This window comes from Uloborus diversus, chromosome 10, assembly GCF_026930045.1.
Source record: "Uloborus diversus isolate 005 chromosome 10, Udiv.v.3.1, whole genome shotgun sequence".
NCBI classification, from domain to species: domain Eukaryota; kingdom Metazoa; phylum Arthropoda; class Arachnida; order Araneae; family Uloboridae; genus Uloborus; species Uloborus diversus.
The window spans coordinates 29,160,049-29,176,614 of NC_072740.1; the positions used below are offsets into that span (position 1 = coordinate 29,160,049).

Here is a 16,566-nt window from a genome sequence, read left to right on the forward strand (position 1 = left end):
AAAATCCGGTTTGAACAATATTCAATTTTTTACAACTACTCGGTATTGGCCGAGTACCTCATCAAAATTTGGCCGAGTACCGAGAATTCGGCAAATTGTCCAAGTAAGCCGAAGTACCGAGTTCTCAGTATGTCTCTAATTTAAGCTATTTTTTTATACTTATTGACAAAAAATGAAAGACGTATGCAATAGGTTTCTGGCAAGGGGGACCGACCTGATAATAAATGCTTCAGCTATGGTGTATACGTCTGCCTTGCTACGCTTTCACTCATTCTCCGCTTTGTTCTTAATTTTGGGTTACTTATTAATTAGAAATTTTTTACTTACATTTAAGTTTTCATTTACATTTTTCACTATATAGTCAAGTAACATACGTCTATCTTTCCATGCTTGTCTACTTGCACATTGCTCAATTTATTTTTAACTATACATTTGATATTTGAGTGTTATTATGTGAAATTCGTTTTTCTTTAGGTTACTTCTACGCATTAAGTTACTCACAGTCAACTGTAGTTTCAATTTCGTGCAAATAACGCAATAAATAAAAATAATCATAATAAAAGTAAAAAGAAAAAACCCGAACATATCAAATAAAACGAACAATGTTTCAACTGCCAAAATACGCAATAAAAGCTGCACATGAGCAAAAGTGTGATTTTTTTCCCCTCACATTAATATGAAAATTGAAGCACAGTAGGGACATCAAAGACTCAATTTGCATTAAACAAAAACAACGAAATAACGAAGCTGAAAATTAAGTATATATCTACAGAATTAACTAGCAATTAAAGCACGTGTTTCAGGTTAACAAGCCCAGCGATTTGACGATATAGGATAGTAAAGAAATCACATGACAACAAAAACCCTGTAGAAAAAAAAACCCGTAGCTCAATTAATATGAGCAAAAGCAGTTTAAAGACAAAATAAAGCTTAAAATTATAATAATAGCGAAAAAAATTGAATGAGCGAAAGCATGGAAGAGGCACACACGTAAACAAATCGCCGGTCGCCGGTAAAGCTGCAAGAAGCAAGTTCTCTTCACTTCAAGCCCGAAACTGATTAGTATGGAGCAAAAAAAAATATGAAAAAAAAGTGGTTCATAAATCATTAAATTAAAAAAACTACAACAAATTAAAAAAGAAAAAAAATGCAGCATTTTCGGACAAAGTATCAGAATATGAACTAGTGTTGTATTAATTTTCATTGTCGTGAATTGCTTAGATTTTGCAGTAGGACAGGAAAGTTATTGCGCAATCAAAAGTTAATTTCATTTATAGATTGGTTCTTTTATGTCAATCGTATCTTGTTTTTATGAATAAAAATGTAGAAATATGTGTTCAATTAGTATAATTTTAATTCAAAAAGTAAAAATCAAAATTATGATATCAGTTATAAAAAAATAATTAAAATAAATACTTGATAAAGTAAATAAGTATTTGCAAATTTCTAGTTTCAATCTTCAAAAACATCAAAATTGCATTGTACTATCACAGATTATATACTTAAAACCTAAAGGACACCTATGTTCAAAATAATTTCTTTAACATCGAAAAACTCCATTCGACATCAACATTTAATAAAAGAAAAAAAAGTGTAAAATTTCCCAAAGAGCTATTTTATGACTCAAAATTTAAATTTATATAACTTTGGATTTCTTACTTTTTTTTTAGAATCTCAAAATTTCAGTCATTGTAAAAAAAAAGTGTAAACATTCTGTTTCACAGATTTTCTGGCGAAACGCCCTGGAGGGTCTATCAACCCCCCCCCCCCCAGCGCAAAGGGGTGAAAACCCCTCATGTAAACTCTTGAGCATTAAGAGCCTGTTTCATATTTAGCAATGATCCGATGCAAACTGTGGATTATTATTAAAAAAACTCCGGGGGGGCGACCCCCCCCGCCCCCCACATATGGGCGAAAATCCACCTATGCGAGTTCTTACTGATCAAAGGATTTCTGTGTCAAATTTGTGAAAGATCCGACGAAAACAGATATTGAACAAAGAAGACATCTCAATGAGGGGGGTCGCCCCCCCTCATAAAGGGTCCCCCCCAGCGCAAAGGGGTGAGAACCCCTCATGTAAACTCTTGAGCATTAAGAGCCTGTTTCATATTTAGCAATGATCCGATGCAAACTGTGGATTATTATTAAAAAAACTCCGGAATGGGGCGACCCCCCCGCCCCCCACATATGGGCGAAAATCCACCTATGCGAGTTCTTACTGATCAAAGGATTTCTGTGTCAAATTTGTGAAAGATCCGACAAAAACAGATATTGTACAAAGAAGACATCTCAATGAGGGGGGTCGCCCCCCCCCCTCATTAAGGGTCCCCCCCTCCTACACAAGTCGAGATTCCCCTTGCGTAAATTTCTGAGCATTGAACGACCTCTGTTCAAATTTAGCAAAGATCCGATGTAAACTGAATTTTTATAAGCCCCCCCCCCCATGGGGGTCGACCCCCTACAGGGAGCAAAAACACCAATATGAGCTCCTCCTGATCAAAGGACCTTGGTGCCAAAATCCCTTTAGATCCGATGAAAACTGAATTTGAATAAGAAAAACCTTTTTCAATAGGGGGGATAATCGACACCCCCCCCCCCAACTATAGGAATGAGAGGAATCCCCCTCTGAATTCTTGAGCATCAAAGGACCTTCGCACAACATTTATAAAATGAATTTTCAAAAAAAAAAAAAAAAAACTTTAAAATTTCGAAAAAGAAAATCGCAAAAATCGTTGTTCGTTCGATGTTAATGGTATCTGCAGATTTTTTTCAGATTTTACTTTAGCGCCAAATTGTTTTTAAATTTGTGTAGAAATTCTTGAGACAAATTTAGCAAGCTGTGAATGACTCTAAAATGGTTCAAAAAATTCTTGAGATATTTTTGAGGCAAAACAAAATCTTAAAATATCTTCAGCTTTCTGCAGAATTTCTCAAGAAAGCGGCACTTTCTAGAGAAAATTTTGAGATCCTTTTTAGTGGGGATTGTAGAATTTAAAAACTAAAAAGAAATGTATCGCAATGAACAGATGTGGGATTAATTTGTGTAGCTATTTACGTAAACTATATAAACTATATATATATATATATATATATATATATATATATATATATATATATATATATATATATATATATATATATATATATATATATATTTGCAGTTTAAATTGAAAAGCAAAATTTTATTTTTGGATACATTAAATATTTCTAAAACCTTTTTAATTTTTTGTTAGTGTTTTATTTATTCTTAAACATTGAAATCCTGTCTATTTTTGGATTATTAGAAATCAGATTAGTTATAACATAGACAAGTAAAATTTACCTTTACTTAATAATGAAGCTTTAAAAAATGGTACATTAATTAGTATCTGTGCTTTATCTTCAGACCTGGAAAACAGGCTACAGACTTTAGTTATAAGATAACGGAGTTATTTTGTTGCAGTAGATAAAAAAAAAATCTAAGAAATTGTAGGCGTTTGAATTTCAACTTTAATAACTATGAGCACATTGAAGAACATGTGACTGCTAAGATAAATAAATACCTTTGTGCTGAACAGAAAAGTAAGACAAAACAACGTTAGAAGAAGCACAAATTTGTAAATTACAGCATCAATTGCTGTAATTTACAAATTTGTGCTTCTTCTAACGTTGTTTTGTCTTACTTTTATGTGACTGCTAGTTGATGCGCTACACATTGTTTGACATTCCATAGGCTATTGTGATTGCTTAATATGTATGATCAGACAACACAAAACAAAACGAATATATGAATTGCATAATATTGATTAATGTAAAAAACTTAGGTGTCTAAAGAATTTCCATCTTACGTATGAGGGAAAAATTTTCAAACATAAAGTACATTATAAGCAGTCAGTTACCGCCTTTAGGCCAGGGCTAAGATGCAACAACTTGCAATATACTGACAACTCGGTTATGTCAACCAGTAGTGTATACCAAGTGTGCTAAAGTTATTTTTGCTACCAGTTTCTTGGCACTCTCAGCTTCAATGAGATGTAATCTGCCTCCAGTTTGGTTATTAACTTTTCCAGACTGATGAGTTCATAACTAGAACGAAACTGCAGTATCTGGAACTCATAACCACGCTGTCGGTATGTTGCAAGATGCGATATGTTACTCATTTCACTGCTATTAGATATAACACATTTGATGAACCGATTGCTACACATATTCATATAATAATGGCCCTTTATAAGCAAAGCTGGTAACTTTGAACTGACCTAGTTCAAGTCACTAAATTTTAGTAACTGCGGTTTAAGATTCAGATGTAAAAATAATCATGAATTCAATAATCCATTTGCATTCTGTAAATTTAAGTTAATTAAGTTTTGAAATAAGAGAAGCAAAATCATTCACATAATTTCATCGCATTTTCTTTTTTTGCTGTCACACATTGATTTCTTAAGAAAAAATAGTCTTTTTTTTTTTTAAATCCATTTTGATCAACACAGCATTTTTCAGAGTTGAGAGGGGATAAAAAGTTAAAGTAATAAAGCGTTGTTTTAATGTAGGATGTATTATTTTAAAACAGATATAGTATTTATTAAATATGTATTTCTTGTTTCTGAAATGTTGCTTAAAAATTTCAAATTCTGTTTGCCCAAAAAAGGACCTTCTTTTATCCCGTTTATCAAAATTAACCTTCAAACTACAGTTATTTTAAAATTTATCTTGGAGTTAAATCGCTTTCTTACGTAAGATGCAATACATTCCCAAACTATTTTTGTAGAAAGAAAAGTAATTCTGTTTCTCCAATTTCACAAAATTTTATTTTTTTCTAAAAGAAACCTACATTATCTCTTTAATTGTATTAATTGGATCGATTTTGAGTGCTTAATTACAAAAAGAGAATCGGGAATTTCTGTAATATTAATTTTCTAAATATTTTATGTCTTATTTATAACAGTGAATCAATTAAATTAGGGTAAGCTTAAAATTACAATTTACACTTGTTCATATACTGTTAATACATTTACGCATTCAAAAGCATAAAAATATCTCTTGTGCAATAATTCATTATTTTAATTGTTTCATTACTTTGTTGAACCATTATCTTTCTTTACGTGGAAGTCGACTTACATTGCTTCAGTTTGCATAGATGTACGGTCTCTTAAACAACAGTCAAATGAATTTTCAGGTATTGCATAAAGATTGTGTTTTGCAAAAACTTATATTTTGTGGTCAATTTTTAAAAATGTGTACAACAGCTCTTCTAGGTAAATTTTTCGTTAAAACTATAATATAGATTCAGATCACCAGTTTTTTAAAAGTAAATTTCATAATTCATTGAAAAATACAATTTTAGTTTTCGAGACAGAATTTTAATGATGCTTTTTATTACTAGTTTGGTTCATACTTTGACATACAGTGGGTTGCCAAATTAATGTGGACACTCAAAAAATTTCATTATTTTAAAAGTTAGCAATGGAATTCGCTGCAAAAACCTTACCATTAGCATATTTTACTAGTGGTTTAGCATATTTTACTTTGATTGTGCCCTAGATATGTTGAGCAAGCGAAATACATCGAAAAAATTAGTAATTAAATTGCGAAAAATTTAATCACATACACAAGAATTAATAGAGTACTACGTTAATATTTGGTAACGCATCTTTTGGCCTCTGGTCAGATTTAAATTTGCCGGCACATGCTTTCTATAGATAAATGTGTACATTCTTTTATCTGGGAATTAGGATACCATACATTCATTAAATTTTTGATTAATTGGCGCTGTGCTGTGTTATTTGCTACGCAAATTTGGCGCTCTGCGACTTCCTACAAAGTTTAATAGAGTATGTACACAAAATCAGTTTGTTTAATAAAATAAAGTTTTGCATTATTTGGGCAACTAGTAATCAAGTGAAATGTTTGTACAATGAGAAACCATGGAGAATTTTGCTGAATGTCCACATAATTTGGTAAGCCCCTATAAATACAATCTTTGCTGTTCCAAAGACATTTATATTAATCGAAAATACAGTCGAACCCGCGTAATGGAATAGCCAATTTGGCAATAAACTATATTCTAATAAGCGGGATGCTCCATTAACTGGGATTAAAATGACTAGTTCCAGCGATTTGGTGCTTGAAAAGTTGATTACATTAAACGGGGTATTTTATCAACCGAGTCCAGAAAGCGTTTTACCTTGGCAAGGTGGATTTTTTCGGTTCAGGTTTGAACCAACAGCTGGAAAACGATGTTTTTAATAAAAATTAAAATATTGATGGCAATTGCTAGTGTAGCATAAAATTGAGCGGGAGGAAGGGGCGGAGGTGCTGGAGTATTTTCAATGAAAAATAAAATAGACAAAAATGTTGGATTTTCTTTTTAAATTTGAAATTTGATGCTTATTTTAATATGAAGACGGTTCCTCAGAAATATTTTTAAGAAGAAATTTTTAAGAGTTAATTATTCCTGAATTTTTTTTCCCATTTCATGTGTTTCAACTTAAAATAGTCTTCAAATAGGAAGCAGTGTTTTGCTTTCTATCTTTCCATTGTCTGAACAAAAAAAATTTTCATTTAGTTGCCGATTCAAGGTTGAAGCTTTCCCTATAACCCAAAATCAATATCGACATTAAAGTCTAATATTTTTGTGAGTAATTATACACTTTAAATTAAGTGATGAGTAATAATACACTTTAAGTACTTCCTACTCCAATGTTTATTAAAAATAGTAATCATTAATACTTCAATATTAAGCTACATATTTACTCTAATACATAAAAATCATTCCTACATAAAGAGGTATTTAGTACCTTATGTCACACATGTATTGCACAGTCACTGAGAGGGTGTTTCTTCTGAAGTAGGAATTATTCTTGCTTCTTGCAAACTGAATGCTGCTCTAGGTATCTTTTCACAGAAAATTAACTTGTACCAAGTTTTGTTTTCTACAATTTAATTTCACTATCTTATTGCATGTTTTTTGCTATCATTTTAGGTATGAGTTTGGTTCCAACAAATACAGCGTCGCAAGAATGGGATGTCACACGTCCTCCACGAGCTTCTTTAGCTGAAAACTGCACATCAGCTGATCCGACGTGTCCACAGTCTTATGTCTATAGGATAGGCATTTATGGTTGGAGGAAGCGTTGCCTATATTTCTTAGTCATAATACTTTTTTCTATGGTAATCATCAATTTAGCCTTAACGATATGGATCATCAGGGTTATGGATTTTTCAATTGTAAGTTGTTCAACATATTGATTGAATTAATTTTATTTCGCAGCAATCAATTCTTCTTTCTGAATTTATCTTGAACCTGTATAACAATCAGTGTTTACTTACTTGACGCGAGAGAAAATCTTAGCCTTGTAATGTTGTGTTTATCATCTTTTTGTGAAACTGGGAGCATGAAAGTTTGGGAGCTTAAAGTACATTTGGCTGTTGATTCGTTCTATTATTTATGTGAGTTTGAAATCATAAAATTTTGAGTAACACATATCGTGAAAAAACGCTTTTTTATACTGAAATCATTTTTGAGACCGTTTAATTAAGTAAGATGATAAGCTCTCATGGTTTTCTGACATGAGTCTAAACCTACACCACGTAGAGCATCATTACAGCACTTGCTCAAAGTTATTGACTCAGGCGTTTTACAGTAATTGACCTAAAACTTTGATTCCTTTAGCTTCAAATTGTCAACTTTGAGTCCGCGTAGTTAAAAAAGTTGATCAGTTGCCATTGAGTTTCTAACCTGGACCCCAAACCACACCACTCGGACTATAACTACAGCAGTGTCCCAAAATTGTTGACTCGTCGCAAACAAAGTTATTGACCTCTAAACTTGACCATTTTTAAAATATCATCGACTTTGAGACCGCTTAACTACTAAAGATAAGAGAAACGAAAGCTATTTTATATTTTTCTTAGTACTATGCCTTGATGAATGGTAAAACATATACTTATTTCTGAGGGTTACTCACGGCTTTAGCAGACATCCGGACCCAAACAAGGCAAAAAAAGTTTTAAAAGTTGCATTTTCAATTGACCTTTGCCCGCTAAGCCATGAAGTGAGTCACCAAAATATGTATACTAGAATGTATCTAGTATCAAGTAGTATCATTATTTTAAAAAATTGGCTTGGTTCACTCATTGCTTTTGAAGCAAAGCAATCATGCATTTAGCTCTTTTTTCTCACCTTAAACTTTGACCTCCACTCGAGGGCCAGCAAATCAAATTAGAGAGGAAAGAAGCTTCACTTTTTCTTATCACAATACTAGTAAAATATCCTGAAAATTTCAGGAAAATTTAACGTGTCAACTATCAGGCCCCTATGCACTTTGTCTAGCTTTAACCCCTTCCCGCTCGCTCCCGTGTCTATGCCGTGCTGGGGTTTCGACCTCCATTTCTCGCTCCCGTGATAGCGCCGTGCTGGGGTGTGCAATATTAACGCGACGAAACTATTAAAACCAATTCATTTACTTTCCCCGGAATACATTTTATTTCTCTTTTTATACACTAGATGGCAGCACCAGTCCATTTTAACTGTAATTGCAGATTTTAAATGTAATTGCAGAGATGAAGAAAGGAAATTCGGTTCTAACTTACCAGATTGTGACGTTGGCCTCTGTAGCTCAAGCTTTGAAATTTACCACAGAAGAAAAATTTACTTTATCTTTACTTATATTACACAATATTTAATACATTATTTTTTAATGCATAAAAGACGTATTTCTTAAATTTTCGCTGCTTGCTTGGGCTTGCTTGTTGACTTTTCATTAAGATTTTTAAAACATTTTTAAAATTTCAATCTAAAGAATGTTGAAAATGAAAAAATGAATGCGCATGTTGTTCATACACTTATTTTTGTATCATTTTCTTAAATAAAAAAATAGACACTTTTATGACCGTTTTTTTTTTTTTTTTTAAATTATTCGATCGTTAAGGGGTTAAAAAAATGACTCTTAATGTAATTGGCATGTGTATTTATGTTTCATATTAAAGAGTGCTTCATTGAAATATGATGCTCGTCTTTTGTTCATTGCGTTCATATCTGCCCCAGGCTTGTTCACATATGAGGCAATGAGAAGCAAAAGGATGTAAGTCAACATTTTCAAGTTTTGAGTAAAACGTGTTAAAAGATAACATCCTAGGTAGGCTTTCATTGGAATTGTTTTCTAAATCATGCTGTATTCTTGTCCCAAGACAGAGGAGAGGTTCACCTACCATGTGTACTGGTTATCTCCAAATTTTTAATTTTACCACTTACATCCCTTTGCTTCTCACTGCCTCATTTTTTAAAAATCTCAAAAAAATTCCATGATATAAAGAAAAGACTAGCCAATCATCGCAATACTTTTGCTTTAAGAAATTGTTAATATTATTTGAAAAATGAAGAAATGAGAAAATTCCCATGTGTGCCCCACCTTTCCTCTGCTTTAATGCATTTTACAGTATTCTTGCTTTATTTTAGGTCTCCGTGCTGCATATAGTACTAAAATAGGATTGCTGTTTGAAAAATATTATTTTCGAAGCTATATTCTACTGAATCTTAGTGATATTACTTGAAAAAATAAATTTAACAAACTTAATTGCGTTTAAATTTTATCCCGTTAGACAAGCTATATTTTTTAAGGATATAGATTTTTTTTTAAATTCAATATTTGAAAAAGTATAAAAGTTTTGCAAAACCCCAATTGAATATTGTAAAAATACTTAACGTTGTCCTTTCCAAAATGGTCTTCAAAATATTTAAAACATAAAATATTGTTTTTTGATTGTTTGTTTTTCATTTCTAGCATGGTATGGGCCGTTTACGTATTTTTAAAGATGGAATTCGATTAGAAGGCCAATCTCATTTTCTGCACACTTTGTATGCCGCGCAAGTTCAGTCTAGAAAGGTAAGTTTCACTTAGTTTATAATCGACAGTTTTTATAATGATCATTTTTGCTTAAACATTCTTTATATTCACTCTAATTTAACGAAAGGAGCTGAAAATAAATAAAGGATTGAATTATACTAGTAAAACCTATAAAGTTGACCACCTGTCTAAGTTGACCGCTGTTTTCAGGCACGGAATTAGCCCTAATCATATAAATCAACCTCTGTAAGTTGACCACTAAAGAAGTGCATTGCAAGTGGTCAACTTACACTGTACCACAATGGCCGGTAACTGTGAACTATCCTCATATTTTTTTAATTAACTTTGAATGGAAACTTTGGAGGAAATGAACATAAAGTTCATCATATGCATTTTTTTTGGGGGGGGGGGGGGGCTCTTTTTTTTAAATCTGTCTGTCATTCTTAATTTTGAAATCAAAACGCAGCGAGCGGGATTCTGACTTGCGGAATTATCATAAGGGTAGAATTGCTTCCAGCAGTTTCGGGTTTTACTTTCTTTTTAACAGGATTGCGCGTATTGGCTATTAACCATTCGTAGACACTATGTGATCCCCCGATATGGCATCCAGGCTTTCTTTCGCCACCATTAAGGTGCGGATGTCAATGGCACAGATAATTTTGATGCCCGTTTACAATCAGATGGAGACATTGGGCTCTCTTGTATGCAAAACTGCACTAGGAATTTAATTTTGTCGAGGGCATTCAAAGCCAAAATAATACCCATGAGATCATTTACATGTCACATAATCATACAACATGAACCCTGACTATTTTCTGAATCTTAAAAATCTACCGACCCGGGTCAAAACCCGGGATAAAGGAGTAGAAGAGCCCCCAACGACTTACCACCATTCCACCCAGCCCCATTTGGTTTTATAGTTAATACTTCAGTCACTCGTTCATTGGCGTCGTCAGATAAAATTTATTGTGGGGGACCAACTTTAAAACTTCTAATTTCGAATTGCATAAGAAAAAGCATGTACAGTAAAACTGGATTAACATTATCATTTAATACATAATCTTATAAACTGAAACACCTTGATTAGCAACTGTGTTATTTTCCTGTAGCGAATTTTTTCCAAGATATTTTAATGAAGCGTTAACGTTGCATGACTTAACTGTTTTTTTCTGTATTTTGAGCTAAGTTAACCTACTGAAGCATAATATTGACCCCGAAATCGGGGGTGCGGGGGATTCTCTTCCAGAAAATTTTCGAAACTATTGTTCTATAAACGCAGTTTTAGACGATTATTGGTGATGTTTGGGAGGAGAGAGATTGAGTTTTAATCGAAGTTTTAAAAACACGATTGTAGGTCATGTTTGGGAACAAAGAATTTTTTGAAATTGAAGTTTCGAAAAAGCTGAATTAAAAGATAACTTTCGATGGTGTTGGAAAGGACCTTAAAGGCTTCATCCCAATTTTTTTTTTTAGAAAATGGAGGGCTAAACACGAAGTTTTAGACGCTCTTTAGTTCTATTAGTGGGAGGGAAGATTCAGGGGATCTCTGGAATATTTCCTAAGTTGACGCTCTGAAATCGAAAGTTAAGACACTCTTTAATAGTGGGGAGTGTGTGTTTTGCCAAGATTACAGTGAGGGTGCTCTCCCGGAAGTTTTTCGACATTGAAATTCTAAATTACGCAATTGTAGGCTATCGTTGCTGACGTTAGGGGAAAGAATGGGATTTGGATATTCTCCCGTGCTTTCAAAACCGAAGTTTCTAAAAACAGAATTTTAAGCTAAGCCTCAAAAAGGAAACTGAAATGATAAATGAAAAATTTTCAATTTCCAGCTGGATAGTTTTTTATTTTGACATTACATCTGTGGCTTCAATAAAAACACTTTTAACATTTTGAACTACTGTAATACTGTACACCGATACTTTAAGTCTATTTTTTTACTTTATATTACTTGTAGTGTGATTATTCATTACAATATTTCAAATCTCTCTCTTTCTCTCTCTGTGTATTTCAGCTTTTTTTCGATTTAAAATATATTTTGGTCGCCCAGGTAAGATAATTTCATAATACAGAATCTCGATGTTCCTAAATAATACTTTGAGATTGCGTTTTGGAAAAAAAAGAAAAGAAATATTTTTTTTTCACTTTTATTGTATATCCTCATTTATTATTTATCTGTCCATTTTTAAGACTGAAAGTTTTTCTTTTTATCATTAAAATGAAATTGGAGGTGCAACTTCTAAAAAAAGGGGGAGAGGGCGACATATCAGTTATAAGAGGTAGTCTTCTTCTGCTGTTGCAGCAGTTTTGTAGAAAACCAGAAATTTTTTTTGTTGATCTTAAGCGTCTTCTAACCTTGACATAATGACCCTAAAATTCCTGTCCTTCCATAGCAAATGACGGAGAAAATAAAAATTATTCTTTATTATTTTTTTTTTATTCCAATGGAGTATTTACTCTTTGCCCCTCACCCCTCTCCGTAAAAATTCTAAATGACGGACCTGCTTGCGAGGTAGTTTAGACTTCTGACACCGCTTCAGCGATAATTTTTTGCTTCTGAGCTTTCATTGAAGACAGTTACTTTCCTTTTGTGGTAGCAAAGTTCCTTTTTCAATTTCCAGCTGGATAGTTTTTTATTTTGACATTACATCTGTGGCTTCAATAAAAACACTTTTAACATTTTGAACTACTGTAATACTGTACACCGATACTTTAAGTCTATTTTTTTACTTTATATTACTTGTAGTGTGATTATTCATTACAATATTTCAAATCTCTCTCTTTCTCTCTCTGTGTATTTCAGCTTTTTTTCGATTTAAAATATATTTTGGTCGCCCAGGTAAGATAATTTCATAATACAGAATCTCGATGTTCCTAAATAATACTTTGAGATTGCGTTTTGGAAAAAAAAGAAAAGAAATATTTTTTTTTCACTTTTATTGTATATCCTCATTTATTATTTATCTGTCCATTTTTAAGACTGAAAGTTTTTCTTTTTATCATTAAAATGAAATTGGAGGTGCAACTTCTAAAAAAAGGGGGAGAGGGCGACATATCAGTTATAAGAGGTAGTCTTCTTCTGCTGTTGCAGCAGTTTTGTAGAAAACCAGAAATTTTTTTTGTTGATCTTAAGCGTCTTCTAACCTTGACATAATGACCCTAAAATTCCTGTCCTTCCATAGCAAATGACGGAGAAAATAAAAATTATTCTTTATTATTTTTTTTTTATTCCAATGGAGTATTTACTCTTTGCCCCTCACCCCTCTCCGTAAAAATTCTAAATGACGGACCTGCTTGCGAGGTAGTTTAGACTTCTGACACCGCTTCAGCGATAATTTTTTGCTTCTGAGCTTTCATTGAAGACAGTTACTTTCCTTTTGTGGTAGCAAAGTTCCTTTTGTTTTAATTACATAATAATTAAACATTTCACAACTGCATTTCACGTAATAAATTATGTGTTATGTAACTGTGAATTATCGTCTTTTTTTGGAATTAAAACAGTAATGATTTTTCCCAAAATAATGGATTTTATCGTCCAAAATTCCAACTTTTGTGGGGGTCCAACTCTCAATTATTGAGGGGGTCCGGACCCCTCGGACCCCCCCCCCCCCGCCCGCGACGCTCATGCACTCGTTAGAAAATGTTTTAAAATACATTATACCTTCTTATCTCAACTTTAATTCAATATGCTTCAATGATGACTGATTTTGAATAAAAAGCAAAATAGATAACTTAAGAATAAGTAAAAACAATGAAATCGTAATCATGGAAAGAATAGTGTGTGTTTGGAATGATTTTTTTTTAACCATTCTCTTATTTCTTAATTATGATGATCTGATACCAAGAGAAGAAAAACCTTTGTTTAAAAAAGACTTTCCGTCTCAAAAATCGGTATGATATTAGTAAAAGTCATTTTGGTTGAAAAGCTTTTTGGCAGGGCTGCGGAATAGGTGGAAACGGCTGACTCCTGGATTTCGAAACGTCCAACTTTAGACTCCTGCGTCGAACCCTGCTTTTTTTTTTTTTTCAATTTTTTTCCCCTCATGGGAAGGGGGAAAACCCTAAATAGTGATTGACTTACTCAGTAAGTTACCGCCCTATAGCCAGGGCTAAGGCAGAAATACATGAAATACACGGCCAGCTCAGTCATTCCATCCGAGGACTGAAGTTTCGTGCTTATTAGCACTCCTCAGCCCGGCGTAGGAAGTGACTGAGCTGGAGTTGGAAAACCTCTTAAGGAAGCCAAGAGTGCCAAACAAGCTGGTAGCTAATAAAGAATTAGCACTGACCAGATGAGTGACCGAAGCAATGGTTCGATTCAACTCGAAGAGTTATAAGTTCAAAAATCAGACTGAAGTAGAAAAAAAAAAAAAGAAAAATACTCCGTTCCTCAAAATTCACATTCTTAAACAACGTGAACGGCAAATCTAAAAGTCCCGATTAAATTAAACGCAACCCTCCATTAACACAAAAAAGAAGAAAAAAATGCTTGCTTATCTTCCGGTGGCAATACAAAAAAATTATCCAAAGGGGATATGCTTAAATTCCTACACAGGAAAGGTCTCAAAGCAAAAGCAAGAATTTTATATGAGGCAGTGAGAAGCAAAGAGATGCAAATGGACATTTTGAAGTTTTGAGTAAAAACGCGTTTATAGATCAGCTCCTAGGTAGACTATCATTGAATTTTTTTTCTAAATCAAGCTGTATACTGGAACCTACCAGGGCTACTAGTACTATATCTTGCCCCAAGATAGAGGAGGGGTTCACCAACCATTTGTGTACTGGTTATCTCCAAATTTTTAATTTTGCCACTTGCATCCCTTTGCTTCTCACTGCCTCATATGTTCTTTCTCGAGGAAAAAAACTGCAACATGTATTTCTTCTCAGTGATTTTATTCAAGGTAATTAAAACTGAGTTCGCGCACAAGATCAATTTGCAATTTAAAATTGATTTTCCCTTCCTTAAAATGCCTATAAATTTTCTTATTGTGATTTTACAGCTCTGGTGGCTTTGAAATCCGAAGGAAATGAATCTACTTCAGGGATATTTTTCGTGAGCTTTTGAATGAGACTGAAATCCAGACAATCAGTTAACTATTTCGGGTTGAAAGAGCCATTTAATGCCAGTTTCGAGTCCTAAAATTAAAACGCAAACGGTTCGTTGTTTTTTTTTTTTTTAATTTGGCGTTTGAATACCCCCCCCCCCCCCCCTCTGCGGTCCTTCTAGAGCCCAAGTACCTCCCTGCCAAGTTTGGTCGAGATGGAACGTTAACTGTGGATTTCAATGCTGAATATATATATATATATATATAATTTTATAGAATTATTTATTTTTATTGTGCAGACGAACCTTTAAAAAGCATTTTATTCGCTGCCCACATTTTAATTTTAATGTTACTCGGAGAAATAAGAAAGTAACTTTTAAATTGAAATTATTTTTTTGAAAGTTGACATTACGATTCATAATTGTGCCCAATTTTCAAATACATAAAAATCAAAAGCCTAAGTTTTAATTACGAGAGTTAAGTGTTCACATATATCTGAAAATGTCACATATTTGCAAGTGGATTGAACAATATATACCCCACATTGCTATATGATATCGAGCCACCAGGATGCACCCTACCCTTCTTAAGAATTGTGGAACGTTTTGTGGAATGAAGTTATTATTTGTTGAAGATTGCAAATAAGGTACATTCTCGTTTATCCAGACTAACTTCAACCAAAGGCAATCCGAATAAATGAAATCCGGATAATTCGAGTACAGTAAAACCTGTAAAGTTAACCACCCTTGTAAGTTGACCACCTGTCTAAGTTGACCGCTATTTTCAGGCACAGAATTAGATCTTATCATATGATTCAATCTCTATAAGTTGACCACCTGTTTAAGTTGACCACTGAAGTAGTGCACCACAAGTGGTCAACTTAGACAAGTTTCACTGTAACATGGATAATAAGCAAAACAAATTCCTAAATAGGCAGACATATTTTATTACAGCAAAAAACTGCTTTGTGACGATTTTAAATACGATTGTTTCGCACAAAACACAAAAAAATCATCTATAGTTCAGTTGCAGTGGTGTCAGACTGAGGCTCCAAGTACTCCATGATGTTTGTTAAGTTACTATAACTTATTCAACGATCTGTATTAATAATGAACCCGCAGTTTTTAAGTCTATATACAGCATGCTGACATATTTACCTTCGACTGGAAAATCACCGGTCTAGATATGACGGGTGAAAATTGCTTCCACATTTGAACGAAGCAGTTGCCTGTTTGGTGATATTTTGATAGTTGAAAATGTAACCCTAACTCCAGTGGATTAACCCAGAACTCCAGTACATAGCGTTCATTGTTGACCACTTTTTCGTTTCTTCATTCCCCTGAATGAGTCTTACCAGTAAAACTGTTAAGTAACCGGATGCAGTTCAGCCTTGTCACAATAAAGCCTTTCCCTGCATGCTAAAAATTACCAAAATAAATTAGCAAATTATCATGCTGTGGTGCGAGTTTCATTGTTGATGACGTGAGGAGAGTTACTCGATCATTGTCTATTATGTATTAAGGATTTTGTTTTTTAATGAGAAGAAGCGATGTGAGAGAAAACATTCCATCGAAAGAGACAGTGAGATATTTTTCTAAAAATAGATGCATTGCCTTTTACGCCAAGTACGTTTTCAAACTGAAGTGAAACTAGAATTCTCTTCCCACTATTATTCACAGTCTTTCTGTAAATCGGTA

General features: G+C 33.3%; 1 protein-coding gene across 1 annotated transcript in view; it reads left to right on the top strand.

Annotated features, from left to right (window-relative positions):
- The window catches only part of LOC129231448 (zeta-sarcoglycan-like), a 270,742-nt gene that overhangs the window by 222,171 nt on the left and 32,005 nt on the right, over nt 1-16,566 (top strand). Inside the window, exons 4-5 of the mRNA XM_054865767.1 lie at nt 6,962-7,206; nt 9,762-9,863. Of these exons, the coding sequence (XP_054721742.1) occupies nt 6,962-7,206; nt 9,762-9,863 (347 nt within the window). The remainder of the gene's footprint in view (nt 1-6,961; nt 7,207-9,761; nt 9,864-16,566) is intronic.